At 43.7% G+C, this 12,518-nt stretch overlaps 1 protein-coding gene across 4 annotated transcripts in view; it reads left to right on the top strand.

The window, feature by feature from the left end:
- LOC116228206 (S-adenosyl-L-methionine-dependent tRNA 4-demethylwyosine synthase TYW1-like) overlaps nucleotides 1–12,518 on the top strand; it is a 78,662-nt gene that overhangs the window by 2,663 nt on the left and 63,481 nt on the right. For all 4 annotated transcript variants that reach the window (XM_031591918.2, XM_031591920.2, XM_031591919.2 and 1 more), the window contains exons 4-7: nucleotides 301–402; nucleotides 1,151–1,345; nucleotides 2,206–2,487; nucleotides 3,222–3,344. In XM_031591918.2, coding sequence (XP_031447778.2) covers nucleotides 301–402; nucleotides 1,151–1,345; nucleotides 2,206–2,487; nucleotides 3,222–3,344 — 702 coding nt within the window. The remainder of the gene's footprint in view (nucleotides 1–300; nucleotides 403–1,150; nucleotides 1,346–2,205; nucleotides 2,488–3,221; nucleotides 3,345–12,518) is intronic.

The following is a 12,518-nucleotide window of genomic DNA, read 5'->3' on the forward strand; positions in this document are numbered from 1 at the left end:
GCTTAGGACTTACTCTTAGAATATACTCTTAATTTGCTAGGAGATATTTCCTGTAGACAGAAGTGCTGTTCTAGGTACTTGGTCAAAAAATGCTAATTTCTGAGTATGTAAAATTATTAGCTGTTAGCCTTTATGTAAATTTTCAGTGTATTTCACTTCTTAAATATGAAGTATTACAGGTGCAGAGCCCAATTTTCAAGTGTCTGTATTGTGTGCAATCTTATGACTGGGCACATAGTTTCCTTGACACTTGCTGTAGCTGGGTTTGTCGCCGATAACTTTCTACCTTTAACTTTTTAGAGATTTGCAAAGGATTTGGCTGAAGCTGTTACTTGCCTTAATTTGCCTGTGGAAGTCATTAACATGGGAGATTATGATCCTGATGATTGTCTAGCAGAGGAGGTAGGTACTTAGTACAAGCTTTTCTGGACATTGAGGCTCTTTTCCTCTTGTGGTTTCTCTTGTCCTGGAAGTCTCCAGAGCTGTGTGTTTGACTATTTTCTCTTTGATGTAGGAAAGCACAGCTCATCAGTCCTCACCACTAATCTTGAAAGTTACTGTAAAACGTCATGTAGAATATGCTGATACTGACCTTGGTTTTGTGTGAGCTGGTTCTGCAGCTCTGACGGGTACACCTGAAAGATTGAACACCAGAATGAATGGATTGTGGTACCTCCATAGCCTTCAAAGCCTGAAGTGAGAGAATTCCTTGGAGGCATATTTCTACTGAGTAATCCTTGATAGATTTTTCATCTGTAAATGATTCTAAGTTACAACCCCCTGTCTTGATTGTATTGAGTGTGGATAACTACAACGCTCTTGAATCTGTGGGAAATGTTATCACTGCAAGAGTTTGTTCAAGAAGCTCTTGATTGGGTGGGGAAGGTGGATGTCAAGTTTTGCTGTCATGTTTTTGTTGGGTCCCTAAGGAACACAGCTTGATATTTCTTGGCTGATTTGGGGAGGCTTTGCACAGAGGATAGGCACTCACCATTGCTGAGGTTACTACCTGCAGCATTTCCAATCCACTTAACAAAAAAAAACCCTGATTCCTTCCAATTCTCTGTGTATTGTTAGTGCTTGTCCTGACGTAAAATGCTTTGAAAGCTGCAGTTATCTTTCCTGTCCTGTTCTCATTATTATACAATAGACAACCAGCAGGAACATCTGTGTGTTCCTGGTAGCTACGTACACAGATGGGCAGCCAACTGAGAGCGCAGCCTGGTTCTGCAAGTGGTTGGAAGAGACTGCGAATGACTTCCGCTTTGGCAAAATGTATCTGAAGGGCCTGAGATATGCTGTGTTTGGCTTGGGAAACTCAGTTTATGTTGATCGTTACAACATGGTGAGTATATTCCCATTATCTTTCTTTTCTGCTCCTCTGGATGGCTAAATCTTCCTAACTGCAATAATGCTGAGTGGCACCAGTGGGTGGTTAGGGTTGGGGGGTTGGTGTTATTTTGAGAATACACTGGTGTGTGAGCTGGTATGGATTTGAAGGTGTGAGAAGTCAGCTTCTATTTCAGCCTTTTTGTGGACTTAGTAGGAATTGGGTTTAGGCCACAGGCAGTGTGGCTTTGAAGCACGTGTGCTGCTCTCTGAAGTGGGAAAGAGAGGACTCCAATATTCATGGTGTGAATCTGAGTGGTTTTAGTGATGACTACTGAGAATACACTTGATAAATCCTTATTAACTTAATTTTCCAGCTTTGAAAGCTTTCTGTCATACAGCCCTTCATGAAGATGCAGTATTGCTTTGCAGTTTAGAGCATGGTTCTCAACTTTCCATGTGTTTTCCTGGACTCTGTGGATCTTAGTTTTATTTCCTGAAGTAAAATATGATGGTATCTAAGCCTGATACTTAGGTTTTTTTCTAACTTGGCACGGCTTGCCACTGGATCGTTATCTTTGTATAGCTGCAGGCCATGGGGAATGGCAGTAAGCCCCTCACAAGCTAGTTCCCAGACCTCACCTGTCACATAACCATGATAGCAGAGGTCTTTACAGATGAAAGCCCAAGGCTGTGTGGTGGTGTTCAGACTGACTTGTGTCCACAGTCTGAGTCAGCAGGTGACGGGGAGTCCAGAAATCCCTACCATGCAGTCCTGCAGCCCCTGTAGCTTACCAGTTCTGTTGTCTTTGCTTTCTTAATTGCATGTTTTCGCTTGGACTTCATTCAATTTCTCTAATTTCCATCCCATCCCAGGTTGGAAGAAATATTGACAGGTGGCTGTGGATGCTCAGTGCCAGGCGTATCATGACTCGAGCCGAGGGGGACTGCAATGTGGTCCAGAGCAAGCATGGCAGCATTGAGGCTGACTTTGAAGCCTGGAAATCCAAGTTCCTCAGTTGTCTCCAGGCCCTCTGCAGAGGGGAAAAGAAGCCCTGCAGTGGGAAGTGCAAGAAAGGGAAGTGCAAATCCCAAGGGAAGCAGAGTAAGGAGGGTTCAAATCATGAATGTGGAGCACCAGAGTTTGAGAACACTGAGGTAGAGCCAAAATCTATGGGTTCTTATTTCTGGTGTGGTGCTTATTGAAGTGCTATTTGACTTTTTCTTCCTTCTGTCCCACAGGCCAGAGGGGCTTAGGCTTGATCCTTCTTTAGTATGGAGTGGGGGGGATTGGGGGGGGGGGGTTATGAGATGGGGGGTAGCAGGCAAAGTAATCCAGAAAGAGGGACCAATGACTAGTGTGGACTAGACATAGTGGCTTCTATATGAGGAGGGAGCTTTTTGCTTGAGTGGGAGGAGGTGTGTGTTGTGACACATGCTCCAAGGGAATAAGTCTTTGCTTTGTATCATGGCCAGAATGAAGCCTTTGAGCAGTTAACCTGCTCCCACTTCAACTTGAAGCTCAGGCACTTTGTTTGCAACCCAGGGGCCTCCCAAGTAGATCTGCCTGTTCGTTCAGGCAGGGGTACTCAGAGAAGCAGGAGTTCAGGCATTGAGATCATTGTAGCATCCAGCAGGAATCAGATCCTTTTGTATCACTTATGTGATCAGATAGGGATACAGCACCATGGATTTGGAGTTTCATGTGGTCTGTGTACTACTGAATCATTAGAAATAAGGGCATCTCATCTTACACAAGTTATTGCCAACCTATAGTGTATTTCTTAGTAGTCTTCATTGAGACTTAATTGGTTTCACTGGTTAGTATGAGTGAAGTCTTTCTGTTGTCACAGCAGATATGTTTCTATTCTTTTCTCTGGTCACTTACACAGGCTGAAGAATTGTTTGAAACCACCAGTGAGGAGGAAGCTGATGCTGAGGAAATTGGAGGCACAGATTCTGTTGTAGATGTTGAAGATCTTGGCAAAATCATGAGTCACGTGAAGAAAGCTAAGGTACTGCTACTACAGCAATTACAGAGCTGCCAGGTCTTTGTTATTGATTAAAATATAGCCTGCTGGATTCAAACCTGCAGAGTCTAGTTAAACATGAACTGTTTACAAACCTGTCCCAGAAAAGAACGTACTTGGAGGTATGTTGCATTTGGTTGTTTGCTAACTGGCTTTGTCTTGTTCACTGAGCAAATGCTGCCGCATAACCCACTGCTCTCTGGCTGAGAGAAATGACTTCCACGGTGAATATCACATGTCTGAATGTACAACTCTGTCTCTGTTATCTGTGTTTAAACGCAAATCCTGTTATACCTGGCTGAAATGCAGGTGTGTGTAGTGCTGATATGTCATGACAAGGGAGTGGAGTGCCAACAGTACAGGTGGGGTGGTAACAGACTGCTGCAACATCTTCTGTGTCTTGCTTGCTGCTACCCTAAAATCAGGTACTGCATTCTCATCTCAACAAACCTGTAATTTAGCTTTCTTACCTTGCACAACTCATTGCTTTGCTTTGCCAGTCTGAGCCAAGGTTACACAGTTGGACCCTATCAAGGCAAACCTTGTGTCACAGCAAGCTGAAGGCTTAGGAGGGAAGGCAGCTACAAGGAGAGTACAGGGATTTCTGATCCTCACTCTGTAGTGTGGGAGGGAGGTAACCTACTGCTTGCCTTCAAGTCTGATGTAAGGAGTAGCTCTGCTAGCCTAGGGGTTAGTCACTCTGCTGGGTGAGAGCTTCCATCCCTGAACAGCAGAATGTCATCTTACCTGCTGTGGCTTGCAAGGGGAAAAAAAAAGTACGTTTTTCATTTGTTGATGGGGAAAGGGTCAACATTGTTCACAGTAACCGTGCTGTGAGGTGGTGCTTCTCCTGTACGTGCTCGCCACTAGAGGTCAGTGACAAAAAGGGATCTGTATTTTCTGTAGCAGCAGGCATGAGAGATGATTTGGGACCAGCAGTTCTGTGAAAAATTAGGCCTTGAGTTCTCACTGTCTGATAAAAATACAGCAACACCATGGTTGTGACTGCACTGATAAAATGCTTAAAGCTTGTCATGCTCATTGATCTGTGTTGTTTGGTTTTGTAAATAAGTGAAGATTTCACTGAAGTCTGCAGTTTTGGTTGATGTGATTCAAACAGCAGACTGCTTTGTTTTTACTTAGCTTTCTCGTTGCCTTGCTTGGTTGGTGAGAGGGCTGTAAGACTGCAGGGTGTTCGCAGCAGCAGTGCCAGTGTGTAGATCAGGTTCCTGTGCCTCAGACCCTAGTGGTGTCACTGATCTGAGATGGTTTCTGTCTGAGCACAGGTGCTTATCTGGAGCTGCAGGCTGCAGTGTTCTCATCTGCTGTCTTATCAGAGGAGATGTTCTGCCCTGACAGCTGAGCACTGCCCTCTTACTTCTGCAGGTTGTTAATTCTTAGTGTGTGAATCTATATGTGGGACCATGGTGAGGATTAGAAATTGCACTTTTCTTGTGCTCAGCAGTGTTCTGGCTGCTTTGAATGTGAGTTGTTGTCAGCTGATGTGACAAAGGCCTCTGCAGATCAACTTTGCTTTGTCTCTGCATTGCACTACCCTAGGACTTGTCCTAGGATTTGTTTTGAAACTCTAAATGGTGCAGTTTTTGTTAACTGGCCCTGTTTTGCTTGGCTGACCTGCCTACCTGCAGTCTACCTTGCAATCTACACTTCTGGTTTCATGTTGCTGTAACCTGAGCAGGTAATGGAGAAACAGCCTTCAGTGATGACTTCGATGTAAGTCTTCAGCCCTCTTGGACAGGTGTGTTGTTTCCAAATGACAGCAGAATATAGCTGTGTAAATATTTCATGAGGGAGCCTGACCTGATGGCTGTCCATAGCATTAGCTGGGAGAAAGAACGGCTTTATCTCAGTGGTGAATCTCCTGGGGAATGCACGCATTTGCCAACAGGCTTATGTGAACACTTGAATTGTAAAAAAAAAAAGATCCCACAGGTGCAGTTATTTTCATTAGAGTAAAGAGTGCTGAAGACTTGATAAGAAGGAGCAGGATGATCTGTGTCTGTGGAAGTAATTCATTGCACTTTGCTCCCAGGCTGGGAGTTACAGTTGTTTAAATGCAATGCATTTTTGGCTTTCTTAAGTTACCCTCAATTTAGTAGCTATGAATTTGTGCAATGAGAGGTTCTTTTTCTCAGTTGAGTTGTGTTGTCCCTTTTGGTCACTTATTCTTTCTCGGAATGCTGAGCGGTGTGAAATCATTTTGACATTCTTTCCCTTTACACTGATGTCATCTGTTACTGCAGTGATCTTTGCCTCTGGAGGCAAGTACATACAGGTTTCTGCATCACCTGTGTAGAAGCCAGTGTGTTCAAACGTGGGTATTCCAGGACTGTATCACACTTCACATGCAGAGTGACTGGGGTTTGAAATATGCCTAGCAATTTCCAGTGTGGTGTTTTTTTTTTTTTGGATTCCAGTGTTGTGTATTAACTCCTCTGCATATGGGAGATGTGTGAGGCAGTACCTCCTACTCCAACAGAGTTAATCTGTTGGAATGTTTTAGGATCCATCTCTTGGTCTTCGCAGGCGTGTTGCCACTTGTGAGGATCACTAGCAGGCGAGATGGATGAACAGTTGTAGCTCATTGACCTGCTATTATGGGATAGCAAAGTGGGGCTGTAGCAGCAAGTACAGCTAAAAGATATTTACTCAAATCTCTGTGAGTGATCTTAATATTGTGTTCATTTCCTGTTACTTGATTTGATAGAAACCCAGGCGGAGTTGTTTTGCAGCTTTTTTTGTGTGTATGTGTTGATAGCTGTAGTATTCTTGTGTGTCACAGCTTCATCATATTTTACAGTGTAGCCCAAGGGTCTGAGACTGAGGTTTTTGCATTCGTTTGGATCAGCTTAGATGGATCCAGGAGTTATGAGGTGAATGGCAGAACTCACCTTCTGAATATAGTTGTAGTTGGTGTACAATATGCTTTGGAGAAGAGATGGATTTTTGAGTTGGGAATGCAGGCACAAGGTTCAGGTTGCTACTTACTGTCTACACACTGTGCCAAAAAGTTGGCAGAAGGGAGGTATCGAAGGGAAATCATTCAAATATATAAAATGATGATTTAGTATGAAGGGAAATTCCACTCTTTATCGAATCATTTACTGTCACACAATAACTGTTCAATAGTTTCTGGAATGCAGCACGTTTTTCTAAGTATTTCAGTTTTTGGACCTTGCTACCTCAGGATATTATTGCAGATGATGCTTAGTGGGCTTCTGACCAGAGCACAAACCTGGTTCAGTTCAGAAGGCACCTGCAGTTTCATGAAGGGAAGTGCTTGAGCATGACAGTCCAGAAGTGGCACTCCAGCCACCCAAGGAGGGCTGGGAGGTCAGTGCATTGCTGCAAGCTCACAGCTGTATTTCCCAGAGCCATGATGATCCTGGGCTGATGGCTGCACACATAGGTGGGTTAACTCCTGGATTTCTTCTACATCTATTTATTCCAGCCTGGTGGTTTTTTTGTTTTTTTTTTTTTAGATTGAAAGTCTGGGCTTGTTCTACAAGGCTCTTTTATGTGGCAGCAGAAGGCAGTGGTTCTTGTTGGATTCAGTAACAAAAGGACTTCTGTGTAGTTGTGGTACTCTTTTGCTGTCCTCCAAAGTTGTTGATGCACCTCTGAAATATACTTTTCAGCGAAATGTGAAATCTAATGGGTATGTTTGTGGCCTGCAAGACTGCAATTAATCACAGGGACACCATTTCTTAATGTAGATTATCTCCCACAGCTGGGAGATGGTGATAAACTAGAAAGGCAGATCAATCTAGACTAGTTCCCAGGGAATGAAATGGCTTTATTAACCTTGATATTTATAAACTGCAGCATGAGGAGTAATAACAATAATAATCTAATTTTTTTGGATGGGCTGAGAAGTAATCAAATAGGCATGTTTTGTTGGCACAGTTCAGTGATGAATGTTCCTGTTTTCTAAACCAAAGCTTAATGATGCTGATAGTCACATTTTGAACATAAACACAAAGGAGGGGGGAGGGTGTGAGAACAAGGCTCAGGTTGACTTTATAGGGAAGAAAGTATGTCCCAAAGAGTCTGTTCAAGAAGCTTGTTTTGGTGCTGTATCTGTTGGCTGCGAGGGAGGTTTCTCCATCTCCTTTGGCTCCTCTTTCAAAAAAGTCATTCCTAATGGGAGCTATTCACCATCACTGGGGTTGTGAACTGCCTTGCTCAGTGCTTCCCAAAAGCCCTCTGTGGGAGAGGAAACTTCTAATGATGTTGATTGGAGCTGGGCTTGACGTGGGGCAGTATGTTTTAAGGCTTACTGATGGATTTACATCCATCAGTATTGCATGTGACTTCGTTACAAGCAGATGATTCCAGAGCATGCAAGAGCTGGTAGTGTTCTGCCTGAATTGAAAAAGGCAGACTACTGAACTCAGATGTAGAAACGGTTAAAAATGATGTGTGCCTTCAGAGATCTCCAAAAAGTTTTTCTAACTTTTAATGGGTGAGGGATTCATAGAGGGGGAGGAAAAAACGTGCTCTTACATTCACCAGCACAGACTCTGGGCCAGATCTTGACCTCTGCTACACTGGCTTGGAATTCAGAGTGATCTCAGGTTTTGAAATGAGCTTTAATAACTAGTTTTTAATTGCTGAGGGGCTACTTCTAGCCCTGAAATCTGGCCCTGGGACACTTCACCTCATCCACTTCCTGTGTTTAAGTCTTTCTTCTTTATATCTTAATATATTATAATTCTTCATGTTAGACAAACAAAAGAGATTTGAGGCTTGACTTAACCTTGTAAATCCTTGGAGTACCTGCTGGAAAAGGGAAGAAAAATGCTGTAAAGGTTACCTTGCCTGGGCAGTCTTTGGCATGCGCTGTGATACTGTCTTTCCCTGATGAGCCTCTGTAGAAAGCTTTGAGGTCGAGGAATAAAGGGCCTTATTTCTATGCTGGTTGGTAGATTCCATGCCCCTTGCTGCTCTTTCGTCTGTTATAAATTAGTCAATAAGTGTGTAGTGAGGCAAAGCTGTTAGATATAAAGATACAAAACGGGCTGGAAATTTGAAGTCCCCATGAGTATTGAGCTTTCTCTTTATTTGCAGCATTTTCTGTTCTCTGTCTATTGCTGGAGGTGATCAGGCTTTGCCTGCAGCAGCCCAGCCCATCTGCTTACTATTTCCCACCAACTTTTTTGCTGTGTTTCTCGAGGTGTTTCTTTCTCGTGCATTTTCTGAGGTTCTTGCCAGACAAATAACACAGCTGAAGCCCACAAATCAATGCACAGAATGATTATTTGCTGATGGTAATTACTGGGAGAAGCGAGGAGGAGGTGGCTTGTTGATGTTGCTGCTGTATCCAAGGAGTGATGAGCACAGTGATGGCTTGGAGCACAGCATCTGCTGCCAAAGGAACGTGTTTGAGTAAGGTGTTAGGTCCTGTGTGCGCATCTGTGTTCTGCTAGATGAACCTCACAGTGTGCACAGACTGCTTAGGTGTGTGCCAAACCATGCTGTGGATTTTTCTGCTAATAGCATGGCTAAGCTTTTGCATGGGGAAAGCTTCATCCTTTTGGCAACTGGCATGGGCAGAGCTGCTATGGCTCCAGTGCGGGCAGCCTGGGTCTGTGTTTGTGTTGGCCAATATCTGTGTGCAGAGGGTTGTTTTAACCCAGCTGTCACTGTGATTGGGGATGGAGTGCCAAACCACTCCTAAGTTTGAAAAGTGGGCTTTGGTTTTGAAGGATGCTGAGCAGGGCTTTGGGTGTCAGGTTTATATTTTCTTACAGTTAACGAAGATTAATTATAGTGGAAACCAAGCAATTTCCTTTTGGGTTTAATCAGGTATTCTTTATAGGATTATAATTATAATAATCTTGTGTCCTTTGATCTAACAGTCCTGAAAAGCTGGCTAATGCAAATCACTGAACAGATTATAGGCCAGAGCTGTTAATTGAGTGCTTGAAAGACTTGCATATGGCTCCTATTTGGGGAAGTAGCAGAAGTGCAAATAGGACCTTTCCTTGCTGCTCTCCAGTTAGCTGATCACAAACCTTCCTGCAGTCTTAGGCCAAGAGGCCTTCCTGAGAAGAGCAATCCAGGATGGGAGCTGTGTCTGGGGCTCTCGCTAAGGGAAGTGTGTGGTGTCTTGGCTGCCTGAAAGATGGGTGATGACATGAGATGTCCTTTCCTTAGTCCTGAGCTGGAAGGAAAAGAAAGAAATGGAACAGAAAAGTCTTCTGCAGAGCCATTAAAAAGAAGTATCCAAACTATGCCAAGATGCTAAGGGACGTGGTGTAGTGGGGAAGTATTGGTGGTGGATGAAGGTTGGACTGGATGGTCTTGGAAGTCTTTTCCAACCTCGGTGATTCTATGAAAATATGTACTCTGCTCTGCGTGAGGAAGCAAAATGCTGAAAATCTTGCTGGGTGTTTCAGGATGCTTGTTAAATCTTGTTTCCTAGGTTTTAGTTTTGATTCTTGTAGTGCAGGAGAAAGGAATAAAAATATGGAATAAAAATGTGAATATATGTCCCAGTTTTCAAATATAAGCTACGCGCTTTTGGGAGGAAACAGACACATTTCTTTTAGTTTTGATTCTTGTTTGCTTTGAAAATCGGTCGTTTTTATGGTGTGTCCAATGAAGCTTCCCAACTCCAACAAATGTCAACGGAACCATAAAGCAGCGTGTGAAATGGAGGCTTGGTTTAACTACAGCTTGTAAAAAGCCTTCCCTACAGCACAGCAGTGATATTACAGCTCTGTGAAGCAATCCCAAAATCTCTTCCACAGCCCTGCGTATGTGCATACGTTCTGGGAAGTGTTATCCCTGAAGATTCTGATGCTGAACCTGCAAGAAAAAAAAAAAGGGCATCGATGGGATCTGAGCTGCAGGGCTGTTAAATAGCATTTTGAGCAGTACTTGCTGCTTGGAATGGTGCAGGGAACCTTGTGGCCTTACACAGTAAGGCAGATACGGATGGAAACTTCTTTTTGGTTCTTCACTGAAGATTCATGGAGGTTTTGATCATGCCTCCTCCTGTTTCAATCCAGGGCAGAGGAATGAATTGCCGAGCTCCCTGCTCCTTAGCTGTCAGGTTCTGCTTTCCATCTGTCTGTTTTTTTTTTTTTCTTTTTTGCTTCAATTCAGCCTCGCATGCCTAACTGGGCAGTGATGTATGCAGTGGGTATGTAACCTGTGATTATATAGACACCAGCAGCTATTCTTAATGAGGTTTCCTTGCTGTTAGGGTGCTTGCTGGTTCACTGATGACTCAATCTGAGTTCCTAATGCCCATTTCTGTGCTCTCTGAGGAATGCTCAGGGCAGTTTTTAGTGATGACTGACAGCAGCTAGATATCCTTAGTCCACAGGCTGAGCAAACTGCAGTTCAGTTCGTTGGTTAGGGCAGTCAGCACTTTGAATCTGGAGTAGCAGTCCTGCTCTGTCCCTTTTCAGAGCTTTAATGCAAGCTGACACCCTGTGCTGGTCCTTCTGCTCAGGCTTTGGTCTTGTGGGAATGCTGCTCTGCCAGGAAAACTGTAATGCCCCAATGGCTGGGACTGTGCGAAGGGAAATTTGTGTTCTAACTGCTCCCTTGTCACCAGAGCACTGCTTGCTTGGGATTTTAGCTCTTCATTCATGGAACTTTAATACTTCATTTAACCATTCCCCTCAGCAAGTCGTACTACTATTGCCAGGCTGTCTCTTCTTGATAACCTTGCCAACAATTTTCCCTTAGCTTCAGCTCCTTTTCTCTTGTCTGCAGCCCCTGATGTATTACTGCTTTCTTAACGTGTGCACCTTTCACTTGTTAGGAGATGGAGGAGGCCCTGATGGATGATGCTGTAAGTCAGGACAAGGCTGGGGTTGCCTTGTGTTTGTCCAGAGGGAGGTTAAGTAGGAAACAGCTCAGTCAGAATTGAGCTGTATTCTGGCTGTTTTCCTTCCTGGAGTAAAAGCTTTTCAGGGAATGTGTTGTTTTCAGCACATGAATAGAGCAATGAGGCTAAAAATGCTAACATAATTTAGCCTAGGGAAGGCTTCTTTTGCATGGATCTGATGCAATTTGCCTTTTTTTTCCTGCTTTCTTCCTGCCCACAATCCTAGTTGGAAAAGCATTTGATGTAATAAATGGGAAATGCAGTGAGAGCTCAGACACCTCCTGTGTAGGGCAGCGTATCCTGCTGGGCACACGGAGCTGCAGAAGCTGTGCTGGGCTGTGAGTCTCCCAGAAACTGGGATTGATTCCTGCTTCTTTCTGACTGTGGGTGCTGTGTGAGTGCGGGGCGGGTGGGATTGCAGCTTCCTGGCAGGGAGGTGTTTCAAGGACACGAGGAGCTGGCTCTTGTCACTGCTTGCTTGATTTGTTAGGGAAAGATAGTAACTTGCTTTAGATTTACTACAGGGCTTTCTGCTAAATCACTGCAACTGGAGAAGTTTGCTCCGTGCAGATTTAACTTCGTTCTCTGTGTTCGATCCCTAAATAATAGATATGAAAGGTTTATTAAGCAAATAAGTAAAACTCACTGGGGTGTGAATGCCCAAAGCCCATCGCCTGCCAGGCGAAGCCAGTCAGGTACAGTGGATCAGAGGAAAACAGATGATTGTTTTGTTTACAGCCTTTTGCATCAGGATGAAAGGAGAAAAAAATATATATTAACAGCCTCTCTGAGGGGAAGATGATTATTGAAATAAATGTCTCTGCCTTGCCAGCAAGGCAATTTTATTTATTTGTTTTTTCATGTTTAGGTGCTTTTTCTCGGCTGTTGCAGTAGCAGCACGACAGGCAGGTAGAAATGCAAGCCCTTTAATTCAGAAGGACTTTCCCTGAAGGCTGCCTTGGATAGGATATCTTATTTGTAGTTAAGTGAATCGCTGCATTTTTAATATTATGATGTGCTACATTATGCATATTGAGTTCTTCTGGGGGAATTAACCTGGCATGAGATTGGGGAGTAGATATGCCAGGATGCATCTGTTCAGAAATCCTGCCTGGTGTTTTTCTTTGGATAGCTAATGAATCCGTGCTGACATAGTGCCCTTCCTTTGTAAATGGATGGCTGTGCCTAGTTCTGGATTAAATGATGTGGGAGAAGCTCTTTTTTTAAGAATTAATAGCTGAGGATTTTATCTCCTTCCTCCCTTATGCACGAGGCTTTTCCAGCAATATTAA

Source organism: Phasianus colchicus, chromosome 21 (assembly GCF_987193195.1).
Source record: "Phasianus colchicus chromosome 21, bPhaCol1.hap1.1, whole genome shotgun sequence".
NCBI lineage: Eukaryota > Metazoa > Chordata > Aves > Galliformes > Phasianidae > Phasianus > Phasianus colchicus.